This window comes from Nicotiana tabacum, chromosome 1 (assembly GCF_000715075.1).
Source record: "Nicotiana tabacum cultivar K326 chromosome 1, ASM71507v2, whole genome shotgun sequence".
NCBI lineage: Eukaryota > Viridiplantae > Streptophyta > Magnoliopsida > Solanales > Solanaceae > Nicotiana > Nicotiana tabacum.
The window spans coordinates 214847845-214871890 of NC_134080.1; the positions used below are offsets into that span (position 1 = coordinate 214847845).

At 35.2% G+C, this 24046-nt stretch overlaps 2 protein-coding genes across 3 annotated transcripts; one reads left to right on the forward strand and one right to left on the reverse strand.

Annotated features, from left to right (window-relative positions):
- Positions 1-4312: 4312 nt before the first annotated feature.
- Positions 4313-8481, forward strand: LOC107765051 (uncharacterized protein At4g15545). 2 transcript variants are annotated; one of them, XM_016583644.2, is made up of 10 exons: positions 4313-4750; positions 4846-4914; positions 6575-6628; positions 6802-6865; positions 7010-7081; positions 7168-7425; positions 7681-7726; positions 7814-7892; positions 7975-8087; positions 8188-8325. In XM_016583644.2, the coding sequence occupies exons 1-9, from the start codon at positions 4442-4444 to the stop codon at positions 8065-8067; spliced, it is 1044 nt and encodes a 347-aa protein (XP_016439130.1). In that variant the 5' UTR covers positions 4313-4441; the 3' UTR covers positions 8068-8087; positions 8188-8325. The 2 variants fall into 2 exon arrangements, with proteins under 2 accessions (XP_016439130.1, XP_016439129.1); XM_016583643.2 differs by having other exon boundaries at positions 4315-4750; positions 8205-8481.
- Positions 8482-14936: 6455 nt separating this feature from the next.
- LOC107765050 (uncharacterized) lies at positions 14937-21986 on the reverse strand. Its single transcript, XM_016583642.2, has 12 exons — positions 21689-21986; positions 20521-20589; positions 19389-19477; positions 17744-17790; positions 17564-17644; positions 17297-17462; positions 16981-17215; positions 16841-16906; positions 16291-16407; positions 15923-15989; positions 15774-15811; positions 14937-15192 (listed from the first exon to the last, which is right to left on the reverse strand). The coding sequence occupies exons 1-12, from the start codon at positions 21898-21900 to the stop codon at positions 15132-15134; spliced, it is 1248 nt and encodes a 415-aa protein (XP_016439128.1). The 5' UTR covers positions 21901-21986; the 3' UTR covers positions 14937-15131.
- Between the last annotated feature and the right edge of the window lie 2060 nt (positions 21987-24046).

A 24046-nucleotide genomic window follows, 5' to 3' on the forward strand; every position in this document is an offset into this window, starting at 1 on the left:
CCTCCCATTAAAATTTCTCTGCTACGCTGGCGGTGACAACCGTGTCTTCTTTCAAAAAATTCTTTAAAAATCTGTATTAGTCCCAAAGCTGCTGACACAGGTCAAACATCAAGATTTTTTTATAAACTAATCCCGAAGCAGCTGACACATGTCAAACATCTCAGTGTCAAGGACGAGTAAATCGCGTGCGTGGTTTCTTTGCTTGGGCTGGACAGAACCATTGTCTGATCTTCTTACACGCCATTTTCATAATTTCAGGGTTGAATTCCGGATCGTCTTCGTATAACCTTGGAATGAAATGGGCAACAAAATTTTCCCTTGATACTTCATCTTCCGGAATGTTAAAATCATTCTTGACCGTCGTACCACCGCCGCGTCCCTCTCCGCCCTTACTACCCATCTTTCTCGTTCCCTTTACATTGTAATTCAATTTGTCTCGTTGTATTCCATGTATTTCATTGTATTCACTGTCTTTTTTTCTCATTGTATTTCAATGTATCCCGTTGTATTCTATGTATTTCATTGTATTCACTGTCTCGCTATATGCCATGAATGTATTCATAAGTTTTTTTAATTAATAAATAATTTATGTATTCAAATGTATTATTTAATTTCTCTGAAAATTGCTATGTTTTTGGGGTATTTTTCGGTTGAGAATCTTTTTTTATAACTGAAAACACAAATTTTGTGTGTTATAATTGAGTTTGTTGAGTTATATTAGGAGTCTATTGTGTTAATTGATTCACTTTCCGTTTTAAAAACAGTGCAATCCCCTATTTCACGTCGTGAATACAGTCGAATACAATAATCTGTCCAGCTGTAATCCCATGTTTTACTCCGTGAATACAATCCAATACACTCGAATACAACAACTGATTAGCTGGACTTCCCTGATTCACGCCTATTTTTGCTACTGTATTCATGAATACGATAGCCTAAATACATCTTATAACCACATAAAAGGTATCTATAATCCGTAATATAGCAAATGGTATCTATAGATAGCTAATTACTACTAAAAGGTAGTACTTTATGAAAAATTCTCTTGAATTTTTGTCTCTCAGCTTGCCCCGTGGGCAAAACCTTCAAGGTCAAAAGTTTTTTCATGGGGCAAAAAACTTGAAATTCGCCCATGGGATAAGCGTGGTCAAAAGTTCAAGACTACCAATTTCAAAGGTCATTCTTGTAAATCATCCAATTTTAAGCAGCAAACTTTGATTCTTGAAGGCCTTTCTCTATTTTACCCCATAATAAAGAGACCATTTTGTTTTCATGAAAGTTCTTTATACATGTCTATCTATGTATTACAAGTCATAATATTGCTAATGTTGTGATTTGCTATGTATAAGAATAGTATTGAGTGTATAACTAATACAAGTATTATTTATACATAGAATGAAAAATACTATTCCCTCTGTTTCAGTTTATGTGAACCTATTTCCTTTTTGGTCAATTCCAAAAAGAATGACCCCTTTCTAAATTTAGAAATAATTTAGCTTAAACTTTCAATTCTACCCTTAATGAAAAGCTTTTATAACCACACAAATACTCTAAACCCCTTTTTGACTTGTTTATGACCACAAATTCAATAAGTCTTCATTTTTTTCCTTAAACTTCGTACTCAATCAAACAAGTTCACATAAATTAGAATGAAAAGAGTACCAAACAAGAGATTAGAAATACCAAGGCTAATACATATATTATTTTCTATAATAGATTCTACCGAACGACCTCTAAAAGCTTTAGGCTATAACGTTAACAGCTCATGACAAATAGGCTATATTAGTCAATCGTCTTTTGCTATCAACTTTCTCCACTTTCTTGCCTCAAATGGGGTATGAACTGACAAATGAATGTCGAACCAAAATGTGGTTTTTTTTTTTTACTCAAAATACGCAAATAAGTGTTAAAAAAAAGTTACCAAACTATATATAACGCCACAAATAGTGGCGCTATACAGTAACATTAACTGCACCGTTACTGTATAGCGCCACTATTTGTGGCGCTATACTGACACACCTTACATAGCGCCATTAATAGTGGCGCTATACCCTTATTACCTGACCCCACCAATAATTTATGGGTTCAATAATTTAAAAGCGTATAAAGCCACTTTTTGTGGCGCTATGTACAAAAAAAAAACGACTAGCCATTTCCTATATAAACATCGTAGAATCGCCACAACTTCATTCAAATTTTTTTATATAAACATTACTTTGGTAACGTTACTGTATAGCGCCACTATTTGTGGCGTTATATATAGTTTGGTAACTTTTTTTTAACACTTATTTGCATATTTTGAGTAAAAAAATCACATTTTGGTTCCGGATTCATTGAGAATAATTGTGTCCCATCAAATCATGAACGACATGACATCTAGGAAGGGAGTTGGCAGGGGCAGAATTTTTAGCCAGGGGTTTCGATATTTAAGAGAGTGAACAATTGTCAAATCACTGTAATGAAACAAATTAAAACAACAATAATTCGAATCTTATTTAAGAAAAAACGAAATCTTATTGATAATTTAAAAAAAATGTTTTCATAATATTCTTACCGGAAATAATACTAAATACTTCTTTTTCTATATAAAATACTAAACAATCACTTAAAACTCTATCATTATCTGACTTTTTAAATGGTTTCGACCAACTTTATCACCCAAGAAAAAGAAGAAAGAAAAAAAAAATAGTAAGACAACTCACCATTGAACTAAGTTACAGGAAAAATTATTGTTGTTAATTTTAAGCAGAAAAGGCACAAAAACTGTACTTTATAAAACAACATGCAGCTGACTAAGTTCGACCCCAAAACATCACCTAAAGAGGAGGAGCGCGTCACCAGGAGGGCAAGGGAAGTATACATCAAAAGCAGTGTCATTTTATTATTTATCAGTTGTTTTACATATCAATAAGTTACACATATTTGGTGAACTTTTCCGGCAAAGTGGTGTCGGATGACACGTGTCCTCCCCTGGGAGTTGGTATTTATTGATTCCTTCACGTTATGTGGAGACTTGATCTTTTATATGAGAAAAATAAAACAATATTAGGACTCTTTAAGATTAATGCAAATGTTTGAGTCAATTTGGGCGGGTTGGATTAACCGATTGTTTAAGTCATCTTGATCCGGCCCATCTTAACTTAAGTGAACTTTAGGCAGGGTTGGACAATGACTCATTTAATGAGTCAGTCCATCATGACCAGCCCAAATATAACCCAAACAACCCATGTAATTCTTATCTTGTCATCGCCTATTGCAGAGGGCAAGTTAAATTTCTATTTTACGGTGTAGAAAACACACTAGGTAGCCACTCTAAAGGGTTGTTATTTAGGAATTGGTCAGTACGTCATAAATTTCAATTTTCAGTTCAATTTTTTAGGATAAAAATGTCATGAAATTAAGTTTTTTTTAGTTTAAAATTTCAGGATAAACTTTTTACGGTTATCTTTAAATAGCATCGTTAAAAAAAGGTTATATGTGCACTTGCCATTTTTACGGTCGGTTAATTTTATATTTCGCTTTTGGGAGAAATTCAAAAATAGCTAGATTTACAACTGGTCGTTCAAAAATAGCCCAGTTTCAAAAGTAATTGAAATTTAGCCACTTTTCATGTAAAGATAAGTCTGAGCGAAAATACTGTTCAAAACCCGAAAAATACGCCAGTATATTATACTGGAGTTCCAGTATAAGTATGCTTGAACTCCAGCATATTATACTAGAGTTCTAGGATAAGTATGTTGGAACTCCATCATAATATGATGGAGTTCCAGCATAAGTACACTAGAACTCCAGCATAATATACTGGAGTTTCAGCAAGTATAATTGTCCAGTATAATATACTAGAGTTTGGAGCACCGGTGCTCTAGTCTCCAGTATATTATACTGGAGTCAGCAAAGTATACCGGTCCAGCATAATCTGTTGGAGTTCATACACAGGTGCAGCGAACTCCAGTATATTATGCTGGACCGGTCTCTGTTGCAGCAAAATAGTGGTTATTTTTCATTGACTTCGTAAATGCTGACTATTTTTGAATGACCAATCCGAAAACTGACTATACCGTGATATTTTTACTTCACTTTTTGATAGGTAAAATGTCAGTTTTCAAGTACAGTACTATCGGGTTTAGCCTAGTAAGCCAGGGCCCAGGCCCAAAGCGTACCAAACAGAAAATGACGTTTACGCTTTGGAGGGAAAATCTAAAAATAATTTCAAACCCCAGACATTAAGACAAACCACCGCAAAACATGTCACTGACAATTAATTTTTAAATTCAAAAAAATAAGTCAAAACAGAATATTTAATTTAATTAATCGGATTGTTAAAAAGTTGACATCCAATTAACTCCTTAATTACCCATTTTCTGCTCCTTTTCCATTGTATTCTCCGAAATCCAAACCCTTGTTCAACAATCCAAATTAGGGTTTGGTGAAATTGGGAGAAATGTCACCGTCACAGAGCAGTAGTAGCGACAGTAGTCGAAGTGCGGCGGCGGGGCCGGACTTTCATCTTTCCGATGAAATACTATCGGTTATTCCAACGGACCCGTACGAGCAGTTGGATTTAGCTAGGAAGATTACTTCCATGGCCATAGCTTCTCGCGTTACGAAGCTGGAGTCGGAAATGGGGAGGCTTCGGCAGAAGCTTCATGATAAGGATCGGGTTATCGTTGACCTCCAGGATAAGGTCTCTCAGCTCGAGCAGGCTTGTCAGGAAACCGAATTACGGTTAAAATTCACTTGCGAAGATAATGTAAGATTTATATTAGCTTTGCCTTTCATTTCTACCTCTTGCATTTGTCTGAAATGAAAAGGCCTTAATCTTCCTTATTTTTTGGTGAATAAAAGGTGAAGCTTTCGAAGGAGAGGGATTCGTTGGCTTTGACAGCGAAGAAAATGGGTCGAGATTTAGCAAAGGTGATTAATTAGTTACTGTTTCCCTGTTACCTTTTCTAAGATTTTAACCCAGCGGAGGCAAAAAATAAATAAAAATACTAAGTGCTTTCTTCCCACCTAGCTAAGCTTTGGTGGGCAGAGTAATCCGATACCTTGCTGGTGGGAGGTAGCAGTAGCCGGTGGAATTGTCGAGGTTGGTGCAAGTTGGCCTGGATGCCACTGCTATAAAAAAGGGTTTTGTAGTTGAATTCTCCTGTGGGATTATTGGAGTTTGTGTTTTGGATATAGAAGAATATCTTATTTAAGACAGGAAGTTGAATGTTGTTTCGTGACTTTTCTTTGGGGGTTTATGCTTTGATTGGTCTTGGGCTAATGCTACTGCTTAGCACTCCCTTTGTCCCACTTTATAGGATGGTGTTTGACTACATTGAGATGAGCATGTTAATTTGGCGTATATTTTGTATTAATGATAGTGAACCGAACATTATTGTAATAACTGAAAAGCTAATTTGATTGAAATAACATCACATCAAGATTTAAAGTTTGTGTATGTAAATAAATTTGAATTCTTTGTTGAAAGTTACAGAGTACACTATAATTATATAATGTTTCCAAACATTTTGGGATGTCTTAAAATGAAAACACTTGTACACTGGGACAACGGGAGATTGTTTTCTGGGTAATATATACCAACTCCTTGGAATATATATTTGCTTTTCAAATAGATTAACGTGAAACCTGTCACTGACAACTAGTAGATTGATTTTCTATACTGTTGTGCCCCTAAAGTTATTTTTACTAGGTTCTCTCATGGAAGCAAGATTTGATACATCGAGTTCCACCTAGTTGGTTGAACTTTGAAGTCCCTTTTTCCAATGTGTTGGACTTCCTCCCCCTTTTTTATATGCATTGCTGAAAGCACTCTTTTCTTTTTGCATGTTATTTGAAGTTACCCTAACTAGGTTATACAAGCTTAGAGCTTTTGATAAATTCAGAGTGTCTCAACAGGCTGAAGTTTTGGTCTTGAGCTAAAAGCATAGGCTCAACAATATGGAGAGTGGGTATGGCTTATGAGAAAAGGCTCAACAGCTTAAGAAACATCTGTGGATCAAAGAGAATAGGTTACAATTGGACTAGATAACTGCTATCAATTATACTTTTGCTATGTATGTAACCACGTGCCAAGGGTTTGATTAACACTTTGGTCATTCTCTTAGAGATCATTAATTACATTAGAGTAAGAAATGGGCATAAATTGACTTATATAATTAGGAATGTCGTCCATCTCTGAGATAGAGTGATTCAGGTCATGTTATGCTCTTCCTAAATGCAGCCAGGTTCAAAGATTGATGTGGGGGCTGATAGACCTTTGCACTAACAATGGCTCAATTGTTGTTTTAGTTCATGTTGATTACCCATGTCAACTTCCATATCTCTACCTTGTGATTAGAAAGCGGTCTCGCCTTTTGATTGTCTTAGTACTTCATTGAAAGCCGCTTCTGATGACAGAGTCAACATATAATAGGAGAAAGAGATTTATCAATGTACCCCCAACCTGACAAAAGTTGTTTCCATGGTTCGATTGTTTGACTAAAACTCCCGTTATTGCTTCTGCCTCTGCTATATCATTTATTGAATACTTTGATTGCAACAGCATAAACTTGCTTTCTTTATTTGACAGTTGGAGACTTTTAAAAGGCAATTGGTGCAGTCTCTGAGTGATGAGAATTCATCGGTAAGATTTCAGAATCTTAATCTCTTAGCATTTCATTTTTTGAAAATCATGCAGAGGGTAACTTAAACTTTCTAAAAGAATTTTGTGGTGAAAGTCAATTTTCTGATAGCTTTTTCTTTTTCGATTTTGTGCTTCTGCTGATTAAATTACAAACCTTGTTTCTGCATCTTCAGCCAGCTGAGACTGTTGATATCGGCACTTACGACCAATCGGCTCATAAAGCCTATTCCATAAAGGGTAAGTCTTGGCTTCATTTTCTATGTATTCCCTCTGATGTTTCCATCTGATCATATTCAAGATTTATGTCACAGTTTGGATGCCTCAAGATATGGAGTTCTGTCTTTGATGTTTTAAATTGGTCTTGATAATTATATCCTGCAGAGGAGGTGAACAGCTATGCAGTACACCATTCTTTCGGCGGTTCTTTAGACAGCACAGTAGTTAATGATGATGGTATTCATACATTACTTTGTCTGCTTCTTATAATATCACAATGTTGCAAAGCTGTTTAACTTTTATTCCATTTTTCTTGGATCCAGCCTCAAAGCGAGCTGTGCAAAGATTTTCCATGACACCTTACATAACACCGCGTCTGACTCCAACTGGAACTCCCAAAATAATTTCTACTAGTGTATCTCCTAGAAGATATTCTGCTGTGGGTTCTCCTCAGAGGACATCTGGCGCCAACTCTCCAACAAACCCTCAATATGACGGACGAGGTTCAATGTCATCTTTTTTTCCATCAAGTCAACAGTCATCAGCAGCTAACTCTCCTCCTAAGGCACGCCCGTTGCCAGGTTTCTGATGACTCATTTTTCAGTTTTCCTTTTTTGAGCTGTGCACATTTTACTGCTACTGCTGTATTGCACTTCTGTTTTTGCACATTTACTAAGTCATTCTTGCTTGAGAAATAAAATGGTGATTTTGACATAAATGTTGGTCAACTACAGATCAGCCAGCTTTTTTCAATTTATATATCCATTTTGACAAATTATGTTACTGACTGGTTTACATATGATCCCTCTGATCCGTTTTTCGATATTGTGAACCAGCTCAAACTCCTCGAATTGATGGGAAGGAGTTCTTCCGTCAAGCTAGGTGGATGGCTAAACTACTTTCTTTCAGTTAAGTTTTTTGGTAAGGAAGGATCTTTCACCTGACAGTATCTGCATGTTGTTGATGCAGGAGTCGTCTATCCTATGAACAGTTCAGTGCATTTCTGGCCAACATTAAGGAATTAAACTCGCACAAGCAATCTCGTGAGGTGATGAATGTAATTAGTTGCTTTTGCATCCTATGTGGTCTTCCTATTTGTCTACTCGTTATCTGAATGCTTTCTCCTATAGGAAACTTTGAAAAAAGCAGAAGATATTTTCGGAATGGATAACAAAGATCTTTATCTGTCATTCCAAGGTTTGCTTAACCGTAGTAGTCGGTGAAAGCAACGGAGTAAGCACAGGTACATGTGATTTCCAATATTGTTTTTTGCTTATAAAATTTATGGAACCATTCATGTTTCGTGTCTGATTGTTTTTCCATGTGTCTAAAATTGACTGAAGGTTTGTGAAATTTTCAGAGATACGGTCCAACTTGGTACAAGCAGTACAAACCGAATCAGCAATTAGAGATCTTCCTCGCTGCAGAAAAGTTCTCAAGAAATGCAGTCAATAAGGACTGATGAAGAGTATGCTCTTGCTGAATGATTGATATCAAGTTTCAATTTTTCACAATTTTACAAGACACATTCTGTAAATTATTGCCTTCTTGTTTCTACTATATCATAGCCCCACACCTGAAAGCAGTGGGAGCATGAAATGATAATTAATTGAATGATTTTTCCAAGTGGATTTCCATCTCTTGATCCCCTAACCCGTCTTTCACACGCACACACACACAAACAATCTGCAGTAATTGTATATCTTACATATATATGCCCCTATTTTCTGAGAGAAAATGATACTGTATAGCCGCTTTAAAAGTAATAGCTGAAAAAATAACATTTTGTATGTTATATGAAAAAATTATACACATTTTTGGCTATCAGATGTAATTAGTTTCTGGCGTGGGCTAAAAGTGATAATACTCAATTTTTTGAACATATAGCCCAAATATTAGTCCCATGGCAACATGCACACATGATGGAGGGGTGTTCACGGTTCGGTTTGACCGGTTTTTGATTAAAACCAAAACCAAACTAATTTAATCGGTTTTTGAAATTTTAAAACCAAAACCAAACCAAATTACATACAAACCATCGGTTTGGTTGTTGTTGGTTTGGTTCGGTTTTTCGGTTCTTAGTAAGCTAATGATAAGTCGATAATAGTAAAACAACACTAGACAACAATCTGAAAATAATTTGTTAAATTTGTGTTTTTCTATATATTTCTTTCGGAACTGAAAGTTTATTTACTTCTTTATACGAAAAGAATGAACAAAAAACAAACTAAAAGTTTGCTTTCTCAAGCTTTAGCTACTATAGTCTTGCAATTTGAGTTTGCTTTCTTTACTCTTGTGGTAGGTTTTTTTTTCCTAACTCTTCTATTAGGAAAAAGTATGTGTGTAGGTAGAGAATTAGATTCTCTTAAGGAAAAGAAAATTGGTCGATTCCTATTCTTTGGGCTTAGGCAATCTTTTAAGATATAAGTAGGATAAACCAAAATTCAAAATAATAATTAAAATGCATAAAGTATTTAAAATTATTTACAGAAAGTTATTATACTATATATCAATAATTATTTATTTTTTTATATAATTAATCAGTTTGGTTCTGTTTTTTCGATTTTTTATAATAGAACCAAAACCAAACAAAATATTATCGGTTTTTAAAATTTAAAACCAAAACCAATCCAAATCAAAAAAAATATCGATTTACTTAATCGGTTTGGTTCGATTTTCGATTTGGATCGGTTTTCTGTCAAATCGTGAACAGCCTAAGTCTTTGACATATTTCGGGACCAACCTTTAAAAACAAAAAAATACACAATTGCTATTAATAGGATTGCAGCCCGTTCTCAGTTGTGAATAATATTCATTTTCCTAATAGTCTAAGCATTAGTTTGCTTAAAGATAATGCATTCTCCATATACTAATCCATTTTTTAAACTAAAATTAAAATATTTTCGCCTTTTAAAACATTGATAATAGTAATACACTCTGAATTCATCTCAGGAACGTGTTATATCATGATCTCGCTCGATATAAAATGTTGGCCTAAAATGAATCATTCTTAAAATAAAATTTCATCTCCTGGACGTATTATATCATGGTCTTGATCGATATAAAATGTTTACTTTTAGCTGACTCTGAGATAAGCTTTGCCAAACATTTTGTTAGAATTGCTTTGCATATGGTTTGAGCTCTTACTCAAGTTGTATTTTCTGCATTTATAAAGATTATATACTTTTTTTAAATAAATGTTCTGTATATAAGAATTGTGATCCAACTTATGTACTAATTTTTTTCAAAAGAATGGAGGAATCTTGTATCCTAAACCGTACACAAAATTAGATATTTTGACCCTTCATAATACATCATTCTGTGACGGGGAGTAACTATTTGGGATTTTAAAGACCAATTTGTTTAGACTAGTGCTAAAATCTCTCAAATTGAAAATTTCATCTCTCTGCTTACCATCAAATTTGCAAAATGTAGCCCATGTTCCATGCTCAAGCACAAAATAGAAGGTCTTGTGTAAGACTGCTTGGTGGGCTGGGCCTGAACCGGGCCGGGCCGGACCCGCGGTCCTGGTGGGCCTGAGAAGCCCGTGACGGGCCGATCTTCATAGATTAGCCCACGAGCCCGGGACTGTTTAGCCCGGGACCGTCAGCCGGGCCTAACGGGCCCAACGGATATTTTTTTAAATTTTTTTTTTGTTTTTTTTGTTTTTAAGATACAATATATATACTACAAGATACAATATATATCTTATAAAAATATATAAGAGAATATATATACATAACATACAATATATATACTACAAGAAAATATATAAGAGAATATATATACATAAGATACAATATATATACTACAAGAAAATATATAAGAGAATATATATACATAAGATACAATATATATATACTACAAGAAAATATATAAGAGAATATATATACATAAGATACAATATATATACTACAAGAAAATATATAAGAGAATATATATACATAAGATACAATATATATACTACAAGACAATATATTATGCATGACAATTTAGTGTTTTACTATTGTTTTGTTATTTTTCTTTTTCGTCAAGCACTTTAATAATTAGATCTACATATATACTACATATATATTTTTAATATAGCCATGATACTACAAGAAATTGCCTTTAAAAAAAACCGTTAGGCCCGCGAAGCCCACGAGTCCGGCCTGTTAAGCCCAGGACCATGTGGGCTTAGGCCCGTCACGGGCCGGTTCCACCCGTTGAGCCCACGAAGCCCGGGACCGCCAGGCCCGGAACCGTCAGAGCCCAGGCCCACGAAGCCCGGCCCGTTTGGCCCACGAAAGCCCGGGCCCGGCCCAGAATACAGCCCTAGTCTTGTGTAATAATCTCAAATTTGTTGTTCTGCATTCAAGGATTTTTAACAATAAAGAAGGTCTTGTTTAACAAACTTAACTTTACACACTTATTTTCAATGTCAATTACATGTTAAAGGATAGTCTTGTTTTGTTACTACAAAGGTTCTTTATTGTGGTCTCTCCCATCCTAATAAGAAAGGGAAAAGATTAGTTTGTAGTTTAATGAATGTTGCAGTTTGTAGTCCTTGGACTCTCTTAAAATTATCACCCGACACCCGGTGTGTCGGATCATCCAAAATTAATGCATTTTTGGAGAAACTAATCGGGGTGCAGTAGCATTTTGGAGAGTCCGTGCAACATAGGCCGTGGCTAAAACTGCAAATGGCGTGTAAAGGTTATCTTTGTGAAGCCTTTGCTATATTTGACTCAGTTTTTTATCATTGCCACTACATTTTCTAGCCCACAAATTGATGCCATTGGGTATGATGTGATATTCTTGAGTATTAATATTTGTACCCGTGCATTGCGCAGGCATGTTGTGCGGAGAATATTAAATATAATTTTTCATAAGAAATGTTACTTGAGAAATACAGTAGATTAAGAGAGTCCAGCTAGTGAGACACATGTACCCATTAGAAACACATGTACTCATTAGAAAACAGCTAGTGAGGAAAGCATTTATAAAAAAAGAATTGCAATCTTAGATGATTGATCATATTCTAATTCTCGGATGGAATAGATCTTTGAAGGCCAGCCACTGAAAACACAATAAGTTCTTTGTTAACAAATTCAATGTATAAGATGTACTTTTCTTTCTGGTCTAGATAGGTACCAGGCTGCAGAAAAATAAAGAAGAAGACTTTATGAGTTTTGTTACACACAATAAAAGTGGTATAATCAAATATAGATTAGAAGAAGACTTCAGTCTAATCCACTCTGTTAGAAGTAGTTATAATTTGAAATTGAAGCTAAACACTTTCGTATCTATTGCAAATAATTTATCTTTTTATTTAAATTCAAAATTTTCTTTTGTTATACAAATTCGAATTTCCATCATAATTTTTATTAACTTTGTCATAACGTTTAAAAGGATTCCCCTGCCCCCTTCACACACATATATATACACACACCACGCCTGCTCAATGATCATTTGGAATATTAAGTTGAAACTTTATCTTTTATAGGCATTACTGTAAATATTATAAAATTTATTTTGCCTTTAAAAATATTTCATGTGTATAAAATTAAAATAGTTTTCTCTAGTATTTTACTCTACATAAAGAAACAAAGAAGAAAAATAGAGTAAAACACAAAAGAAAATGTGAAAAGAGAAGGAACGGTTAAAAAGAAAAAAGAAAAAAAAAAAAGAGATAAGAAAGATGAAGATTCAATAGTAAAACATAATTTACAATTCCATATTTGGAACTCGTCAGTTTCTTATATAGTCACGACCAAACAAAAAAAAGATGAAGACTTCAATAGTTAAACATAATTTACACTTCCATATTTGGATACTCGTCACTTTCTTATAGTCACGACCAAACAAAAAGAAGAAGATAAGTAAATTAAAGGAAAAGAGGGATTTGAGAAATGAAAATCATAAGAAATTTGCAAAATTAGTGAATATTCTTACTGCCACAAATCAACAATATCCAACCTTAGCATGAGAAGTTGTGTCGTATGAGGAAACTAATATGTTTGAGACCATAGTATACCGGCCTAATTAGTTTTTTTCCCTTATTTTTTTATTTTTAAAAGATGATATTTAGGTTATTTAGTTTTAAAAAAAATATTTAAGTTATTTAGAAAGGTATTGTGGTAATTTAACTTTTGAGGTTCCACTTTTATAATACTACAGATATAAATATAAATATAAATATCTATATCTATAATATTTAACTTTTAAATTTTGAGGTTCTAACTTTTATAAAAATATAGATATAGATATAGATAAATAAAGTTAGACCTAATAATATTTTTGAATTGAGATGTAGTTATTATCGTTAACTCATTCTCAATTATGAATATTAGTAATATTATTGGGTAAATCATTTTACTCACAAATTCAGAATCTACACATTTTGTGTGCAAAAACATATATGAGTATGTAATTCATCAAGGCAAATATCTTTTGCTCTTGGTAAGCAGTTTCAACAAATTAACTAAATTTCTATATCATTTCATCAAATTACATTGATACAATAGTTATATGGTTACATATTTATTAGATATCTATATCTTATTATGCATATTTAGTTACACATTTCAAAGCACCTATGGCATCATCTACAGTCTCAGACAACGCTGTTCCAATCAAGAAAAGGCCCCCTAAGGATTAAAAAAATGTTAGTTTTCCTAACTTGGTTATTTGATGATATTATATAGGAAATGTTGACCAAATGTCTTTTTAATTTGAGGTTAGGATAATTAATTTAAAATACTGAACGTGAGATTCAATTTTGATGTTAACTGAATAGGAAGGTTTAAACTTTTGAACTTATTTTCTATTTCAAATTATTTTTTGAATCTCCAATTTTATAGGAGGTTTGTCCTAAAATTTGACATTTGTAGAATTTTGGTTTTGACACTTGTCATTCTATCCTTGCTTTGCCTCTCCTATTATATATAGATAGATAGATTGCTTCTTCGATATCAAAAAACCAGCAACATCTTAAATAACCACTTTAAAAAAGAGCAGAACAGACTATTATCCTTTGCAGTTTGAGTTTTTTATCGAAGATTTAACCCAAATAGTGGCCTACCTAATCTCTTAAACTAAAAATAGCTGGTAGATATTTTATACATGTATAATTTATGTATAATTGTGTATACTCAGTGTATAATCTATATATACCGGCTAGAAAAAGAAAATCGCCGCCTATTTATGTAACAATCCCAGTTTTATTTGGTTTTGTCATAAAGGACAAATATAAGAGATATGACTTGAGGTGCATTTTGGAAGAATTGCATCTGGAGATTCAAAAACTCAACTCATGGACATTACTGGACTTTGTATCTCACGGCACTTCACTGATCATACTGTTCTTTATCCTAAACTGAAGTTGCTTATTTAGTAGTATTAATTTAGCTAATTCCTATTTTCATGCATAAAGAGTATAGTTGTGAGTTTTAACCCGTTTTCCGCATCAGGTTAATTAAGTAGTTGAGAAAAGAATTTGATTCATATCAATTGTTAAGGAACTTAATCCTATAGGTAACTCCATGGTTGACTAACTTACACTTCCAATTGCGTAATGACAGTCTATGCTTGCAAGGAAATAATTTTCAGATGTAGGAAAGGCAAGGCAGTGTTGTACAAGAGAATCTAAGGTTATCGAGAATTGAGATGAAATGAATCCAAATGGAGTTGAATGAATACTTATGATTCACATAGCCAATTTCGTTTCCAACTAGTCTGGATTGAGACTGAGACGTAGTTGTTGCTTGAGATCGAATTGAAGCGCCATACAAGATATTGTCAAGCTCATAAACACTCCAATTTTCCAAGACCTCGTGATAGAAATTCAGAGTAGCATTATTGAAGATGAACGAGATACAGGTAAGTAATAGGAATCTAAGAGAAGACTTGCAAGATATTGTTATATGGGATTTTTTGGTTCGACGATGATGAACCAATTGTCACTTTAAGTTAATGCCACAAGCTATGGATTTAAGGCAAGAGTTTACATTGACTAAACGAGCAAGACTTGTCTTCTGATGTTCATATTTTCCTCCTTTTTCATTTATATGTTCACTGTTGGGTGGTGCAACTAACCAAAAAACACAGTGGATTTGGACAATAGTTTTTTCCTCTGATAAGGTAAGTAAATGGGGATTTGGACAATAGTACAACCATTAAAAGAATTCACATTCATACGTTCACATCAAGTCATCAAGTGAAATGAAGGGTATCCTAATTGACTTCTCCAGCAGAATAAGATCAGAAAAATCATCCATTAAGATAGATTCCTTGCAAGAGCAATAACCTAGGGCTTACGAGGCGAACTGCTGCTGTCACTGTTGCTGGGGCTCCTCCCTCTTAAAGGCCTGCATTTGATGAAGTACCGGGACATCAAAAGCAGTAACATAAGATAATTCTCAAGTGGTTTTGAGGTATTCAGCCATTTCTGTATACAAATTGCAGAACTGTCTACTAAGGGTCGTTTGGTATGAGGTATAAGAAGGTATAAGGGTGGTATAAAAATTTAATACCACCTTAATACTCTGTTTGGTTAGCAAACCAGGTATAAGTTATCCCGATGTTAATTTTAACACCGGGATAACTTATACCTTATAGAGGGTGGTGTAATTAGCACCGGTATAACTTATACTTTCTTCTTAAAAATTATGTAATTGTCATTCTTAATACAACATACCAAACAGTGAATAAACAACAATACCAGCATAACTAATCCCAGTATAACTTATCCCAACATAACTTATACCGGCATAAGCCGTATTCCAACCAAACGACCCCTAAGTGTCTTAGTTCTAGAGTTTAGCTTTCCCTACTTGTAAGGAAAAACCTACCGTATGTATGACTAAAGCAAGAATAAAAATCCAAAACAATGACAAGCACATAAGACAATCCAATTGTACAAACTAGCAACAAATTACAAGGAACTCACTTTCTAGGACTACGACTCCTTGAAATCTTGCGGGGTGCCTGAAATAATCAAACAGATTATATCCACATCAAACAATCAATAGGTTGACCCAAAGAAAAATCAGATGATCTAACCGATAAGTTTGTTAAATTAGAGTCTCAAACACAGACCTTTCGAGGACTGGGAGAAGAAGAGTAGGATGATGACCTCCCACGTCTTGCGGCTGGAGCCCTTCCCCTATTACATGAAGCAATCACAAATAAATAAAAAATTTCATATAAATAAGAAATGAATTCTTTCAGAAATGTAACAAACGTTATGTTCTCTGACAATATTGTGGAGGATAAGATACACCCAAGAGCAAAAAAGCAGGCATTAGAAAGTATATTAATTTTAAAATGAGGAAGGTGGGCATAAAGAGAAAAACTACAGACCACAAGTATAGCAGCAGACCACCTATTCAAGACACCAGAAAAGAATTTGCTATAACTCGATATTAGAAATTTAAATGATAAAGATGATAAAATTTATGCATTACCGCCTAGGAGAGATGGATCTTGATCGTGAACGGATAGGTCTCCTAATAGGTGAGCGGCTAGACCGGCGACCAACCGGAGATCTTCTGGGTGGACTTCTAGCACGTCGTGGTGGAGAACTACAAACAAACACAAAGGTACCATGAGCTACCACTTTCAGTTTGAACATTAGTTAACACAGCACAAATCTGTATTTACATTGTTCAGGCTACAATTCACTATATTTTTAATATAACAAGTACTACTAAAAACAAGAAAGGCAACTGCCACTCATAATGGGAAAACACTAGTTTGACAGTTGCGCAGAATCAACTACTCGACATCATTTTAAATATGTCACACATATCTACACTGCCACACAGGTTTACCAATTTTTTTATAAGTAACTAAGGTTTAACAATTTAAAGAACTGCTTTGAAACATGTAGCATCATGTTTATCATCATTTATGCAAATCTTGAAAGGGACTTTCTAGATATGGAGTGAGGGAGAAGATATTTTTTCATCACTTACTTCAACTATTCAAGTCTATGCAATTAAAACACTAACTCACCGTCGCCTTGGCGGAAGGGGAGAACGTCTTCGAACAGGACTGCCACGAATTCTTCTGGGAGAGCCCCTGCTTAATATTTTAATTAGTAAAGGTCCAGATCAAATTTCCAAAAATTCAAAAGCAAATGTGAAATACCCAACCTAGGAGGTGTTCGATAACGTCTTGGTGGAGAGGATGGTGAACGTCGTCTAACAGGAGATGCAGGCCTCCTCCTTGGGGCTGGTGGACTGCCACGCCTATAAGGAGAACCTGCGCGACGACGAATAGGAGACTCAGCACGTCGACGGGCAGGAGAATCTGGCTCACGTCTAGGAGATCCTCTTCGTCCTATAGGAGACCTTCGAGGTGGAGAGAGAGGTTTTCGACGAGGAGATACTGATCATATCAAAGTAAACCAGATTAAACAATGTATCATAGAGCCAATAAACAATCCCTAATATAGCAAGGATATCATACACTCTTGTTGCCGTTTTGGTCCATCTTTCTCCAAATCAACAGGGGCATTATCAGTTCTTGGAGCATCTCTTCTTGAGATAGTTGCAGCAGCCCTTGGTGGTGAGGGAGCCTTTTTCCGCTCTGGCAGGGTGAACTTGGCATGAACTATTTTCCCATCAATCTGTGCCTGCATTAACACCAACAAAGCATATTAGTTAATCCCCCGTATCAAAAATGAAAATGGTGGGATGCAGTTACTGAGTGAACGTGCAAATCTTAAAACCATACACCATCCATGTGTAGTTGGGCTTTCTCAGCATCAATTCTAGTCTTGAACTCAACATAAGCAAACCCTTTTGGAAGGTTAACCTGCAAAAAGTTTATTCTTGTAATATTAGGGCCCCCCCCCAAAGAAAAAAAATTCCTAGAGCTCACACCGTCTAAAGAATATGCGACTTGTTAACTTACAACATGATCAATGACCAACTGCACGTGCAGAATTTCACCAAAATTACCTGCAGAAAAGAAAAGTTGGACATTAACCATCATGAAGATCATGAGCTGGACAGAGAGACAGCAACTTGTCTTTGTATTTAAATCAAATAATGGATGGAATCCAGTCAACATTTCTGTAAACCTGGAGATACTATTTTCGGAGCAAGTCTTTTTCATTCTTTTATATGCCCATTTATATATTTTACTTGAACTCATCGTATGATGTATACATTGGAACTAGCACGCCATACAAACATGTCGATGTTTTACTAACAAAAGCTACTGCTGGAAAACCAAATTAATGAGAAAATGAAGAGTCATTATGAAGGTACACAAGCACACCCTGGCTTCCAAAGTAACACTTATATGAAATTATCTCTTCCCTTAAACGGTTACTTATAATTTGCAATAACAGGGTCAGACTAGAATGTATGGCATATCATATAACTGCTTAAGGAGCAGAACAAGTAACATCTATAACTAAAGGGTTGGCTATGGGTGGCAATTGAGCGAGTTGGATAAACTTAGTGGGTAATAACAGGTATACAATAGTGGGCCAAACTCCCTTGCTCATTGACGAGAAATCTTTGTGCTGGTCAGTCATGGGTCATATGCCCAATACAAATACTTGTGTCAAAGCGCAAACTAGCTGCTTGACTTCTATATTTTCTTATATAAATACAAGTTATCAATCCAAATTTAAGTTAAAACCTAAACGAGTGCAATCTAGCTGAAGAAGCAGGAAATTTACACCTTACACCATGCTTAAGAATCAAAGAACTGAAAACTATTAATTTTCCTTGGGAGCAACTGTACTGACCCAACATAATCAATGAACAAATCATATTCCTTAGCTTTTAATATATGCACGATACTCCACTTTTTATTGCCTGAAACGGATTCATATCCTTGACCACGACTCTGATACTTAAAAAACCAAGAAATGAGAAGTGAGAACTACTAGTTTCCTTGGGAGTCTTGTCACCAAAAAGTTCTCCGGGAAAAACTAAAAAACACACCAATATAAACAATGATTTGAGGTAGGAAAACTTCATATCCCTTTTATTTTAGAAAACTAAGAGTCCAAGAGCTGTATATTAGACATCTTTATTGGCAAAGCAGATATGCATTTCTTTGAAACGAACTTCTTAACCAGTTTTAGAGTGGTACTTTATGGCTTCAAAATGTAAAATATTTGTTGTCCTGTAAGGAATAAACATATGACTCAAAACAAAATGAAAATTATCAACTTGGTTTTGTCATTTCATTGTGATCAAAGGATTATGCATCCTCAACATTTCTCAGATTTTTTATTTCTCCATAGAAAAACTACCCCAAAAGGAGGAATAAACTATATTTTACCCAATTCTTCCAGGACTAACATATTGACATTAGCTTTTTCGTGGATACTTAAAAAGGATAAAAAATTATGACCAAACTTATGTAGAGAAATTTTAGGCCAAGCGCATCTTGACCTGTCTATTTACCAGTAAACCTAACTCAATGAACTCTGGCCAGATTGCAATGCTAAGGGTTGTAATTGCCCTAGCTCAGACTAGAATTTCAACAATTCTGGCAAACAAACACTTCAGTAATCAGAACGAAGTGCTGAACATACCAAATATTTCTTTCAGATGGTTTTCATTGACATTCCTGCTGAGCTGATCCACATGAAGCACACGTGACTCAGGAGTTGGAGAGACTTTCCTGGAATCATATCTCAAGTGTTACACATCACAAAAGCGCATAAAGGCATCTGCCAGAAGTGCTACATGCAGTTTCATTTATTTTTTTGGTAAATAAGAATATGAATAATAAAATACTTCAACGAATATAGCTGTCCAATTTCCAAAGAACTCGTGAGGGATCCTATTATTGTTTCCACCAGGTTAGAACTAATTCACTTTACCGGCTATTCTATTTCTTTAACACCCGCTTGAAGAGAATCTTTTTCTTCAAGTGTTTAAGTTTTTATTGTTTTATTTATTCATGACCATAACTGTGAGTTTGCTCACAGTGTCAGCCCCAAGCCCGGATAAAGAGGATGGTTGCGGTAGGCTAACAGCCATTGTAAACTTGCCAATTCATGATGAATCCACATAATTATGATAGTTTAATTTATAATGTATTTTTGCTGGGTGTGTGTGATTTATTTTGGAGGTTAATGGAATTGTCGGGTTATCATAGCTTGAACTTGGAAGTGACTGTTCTTTAATTCATTTTTCAATTTACCATCATCGTAACAAAATGGAGGTGCCAGTACATGGGTTATTGTTAATTAGGTTGATAAGTTTAATTATAATCTCTGATTACTTAGTTCTTGTGATTGTCGATATTAGGAATAACAGGTGTATTAATCTTTCTCCACTGGTTTGTGACATCACTAGCAAAAAATTGCGTATGGTACTGAATATGATCCTGCGAGATTAGGATCTCTTCTAATTTTTTGTAGTTTTTGGTGCACCCATGAGATTCTCGTTTGTATAAAACTAGAATTTTTTTAGGTTCTCTTTTGGTATACTACATACGGTCTTCTTTACCCCAATTATTCATAAATCATGTCTCATCATTATCCAACCACCTTCAGTATGTTTATTCTCACTCAGAAGAAGAGGAGAAAGACAGAACCAAGGAGAAAAAAGGGATCCCAAAAAGAAACTGAATGTAACATTAAATATAGGAAAAGGTTTGCATGTAGTTATTGCATGAACGAACCGAAGCTCGGTCGCAGAGTAAAAGAACACCATTACCTTGGAGGTGGAGAAGCTTTCTTAGATAGTGGCGGTGGTGAACGGCCTCGCTTAGATACTCCAGCAGGGCTAGCAAAACCATATTGACACCAAAAGGTAGGTTAGAATCATTCAACAATGAGAGAATTCTAGCAGTAATTTAACAGTTTTTCCTGAAAGGATAACTAATAGCACAGGAATATTAGAATAAATCTTCATTCTACTTCCACTTCTCCAGCTTAAATTAATAAAAATATATGAAGATGAAAACAAGTCCAGTCTTCAAAATTAACCATTATTATAGCTAGTTTACAGCTCATCTTATGCAATGTCCCATTGTGATGAAAATAAGTTTTTAGCTGTCTAAACGGAAGAAGAGCAAGAAAAGAAAGAGGGATGCAACCAATGTTCTAGTTTTGCCACTTGCATATTGGGACAATTGAAGGAAAGCAGCAGGAAAATCCATATTTACAAGATTATGTAAGCTATCTGCACTTGTAGAACTGAATAATACCAAAGAAATGTGTCACACAGCCCAATAACTCAAATTCAGCACCAACAAAAGCAACTAGCACTTTTAAGGTGAGTCTGAAGTACTCTAGGCCCAATATATCCAAATTTAGATAAGTAATGGCTAATAATGTTCTTCTAATTACTGAGTTCAAATGTGTGGAGACTTTAACCACCTTAAAGATATCTAAAAATGTAATAGCTAAGCTCTCTTAATGCATCAACAGCATGACTGAACACTTTTAACATGCTACCGAAATTATAAACAAAAATAACGACGACACTTAAAAGGGTAGTGAACTGGCAGCATAACATATAACAGAGCATGACAAACTTACAACATTTCAAAGTCATAAACCCCTGAGTATCTAATATATTTCCAGTAACCGTGTGCACATTAACAAACAACAGCAAACTACTAAACCTCAATTCAAACAAGTTGAGAGTGGTTCATTGAATCCTTACTGTCCATTTAGCTCCTGTTTCAGTCAGTACTCTACAGTTTCTCTTTTAATTATCAAACACTACAGGTTTTTTACTAGAATATAAATCTCTAAACAGCCAATTTCACGTTAAAACAGATAAAACAAGGGATTTTCGACCTTAAAGCAAAATGAAGTGGAAAATACAATAAAAGCGTATTATGCAACCAACTACGTATTTAGATAAAGTATAGAACCTTTTTCGTTGAGAAGGAGGAGGGCGGGGGCTAGGGCTGCGAGAACTTCCACTTGAGGAAGAGGAAGAAAACGATCTGGAGCGGGATCTAGATCGAGAGGGAGAGCGGGAACTGGAGGAGCGAGAAGAGTAAGAGCGAGAACGAGACCGCGATGGAGAACGAGAAGACGAGCCTGACGGCGAAGCCGCACGGCCTCGGCCTGGTTTCGCCATTGGCACAGCTACAGTTTACTGATATTCCTTCAAACCCTTGGGATAAACCCTAACGACAGAGAGACGATAGGATGTTCATTTGGGCAAGAAATGGTTATCGGGTTATGGCCAGTATATATAAAACGGGCCCTTCCAAAATTAAAATGGGCCAACAGAGCGCTATTGGGTAAAGTGACCCAAAGCGCATTTAACCGGAAGCAGTACGACACTGGAAATTAAAATGGCTTATAAAACGCAATTGGCAAATGTGACTTACAAAACACAATTGATAAATATGACTTATGAAATGCAATTGACGCATTTACACAAGTTAGAATTTTGCGCCCTCTCAAAAAGGCTGCACGTCTGCCTGTGTTCTACCCCGGTCCTACAAATTGAGCTTCTGAAGGGGTGCTTACTGGAACAGCTCAACGAGATGCTGGTTCAATTCTCGCTATGCCTTATCTTAGTAGGTGTTTCCGCTATTGGACCAGCTAAATTTGCTCTGATCTAGTGCGTGTCTGCTCCTGTTTGGGCTCATTCACAAGAAAGCTAACTCTCTTATCTGCTTTAGCTTGAGCCCACTCGGACAAATACTAGCATGTCTCAGTACTATCTTCCTCGAAGTTGCAGCTCAATATGATATTTTTTATTAGCGAGGATCCACTAAATGGACCAATATAAATGTAATCAACGCGACTTATACAATGCAATTGTTCTATAAGTAGACAATTGGACTCATAAGCGCAATTGACAATTGCGACTTATAAAAAGCAATTGAGAATTATGACTTATAAAACGCAATTGGAAGTTGAGACTTATAAAACACAATTGGAAGTTGCGACTTATAATTCCACTCATAAATCGCAATTGGCTATTGCGATGTATAAATCGCATTTAACCAAATACGACTTAGAAATCGCAATTATCACTTATTACGACTTATAAAAATTACCAAATACGACAGATACGTAATTGACAAATGCCTTTTGGCATATACAACCAATGGCCTGTGTATACAATAAATTGCATCGAGAAAATAAAATCGGGACTGAAAAATATCGCAACAATCGTAGTATTTTATTTCGATATTTGAGTGTTACAATCCATATGAATCTTCTGGATTCTTCTTTTCAATAGTAAATAAATTCAAGGGCCTTTGAGCTTGATCTTGAATTTATGTTTGTTGCCACGAACGATGATCTTGAATTCAACTAGCACGAACTTTGATTTGAACTCGTACTCCTTGAACCTTGATTTGTTCTTCGTTCTTGAACTTGAACTTGATTTGTTCTTCGTTCTTGAGCTTGAAGCTTGAAACTTGTAGAGAAATTTGCGGCGTTTGATCCACGAGATCTCTCTTGCTTCTTGTTATAACTTTTGGTATTTTTTCTGGGTTATGAAGACCCCTATTTATAGTTGTGGGAGGGAAGAGTTATGATAAGAACAAACTCTTTCCGACCAATCAGATTGAAGAGTGACAAGACCACATTTGATTGGCCAAACATGTCGCTTGCACATGTGGCATGATTTCATTCGCCTTTTAATTTGACTTGCAAGCCTTGTCATTTTGACACGTGGCATGATCCCATTGACTCTTTCGTTTGACTTGGCGTGCCACATCATTTGACACGTGGCGCTAAACTAGGCCTCTAGGAAGATGACATCTTGGGCTTAATGAAGTGGGTTCATCACTTTAGCCCAATTAAATGGGTTAGCCCAATGGATTAAGACTTATTTATTTAATCCATATATATTGGACTTATATAATTAATTCTATTATATTAGCCCATAGTATTTATTTGGATCAATATATCTTGAATTTAAAATATAATCCAAATTATTTTATGGATTTAATTTTAATAAAATTTATATGCCTACGGCCTGTATTATTGAGGAATTCGGTCTATTTTTCTGCTATGATTTATCTTTAAGTCGCATTCTATAAATATATTTTGTATATCTTTAAGTCGCAGTCTACTGGAATTCTTAGCCAAAAGGTGCACATTTTGGGGGGAAAATTCTAAGTACTCTTTCTACACTAGCAAAAATAGAGGAAGGTTCTCTTGCATTTTGCACAACGGTCCATGCCTGCGATGGATATTCAATGTTTTAAAAGGCGGGGCATAAGGCGAGGCGTTTTAGCTCTGACGAGGCGAGGCGTAAG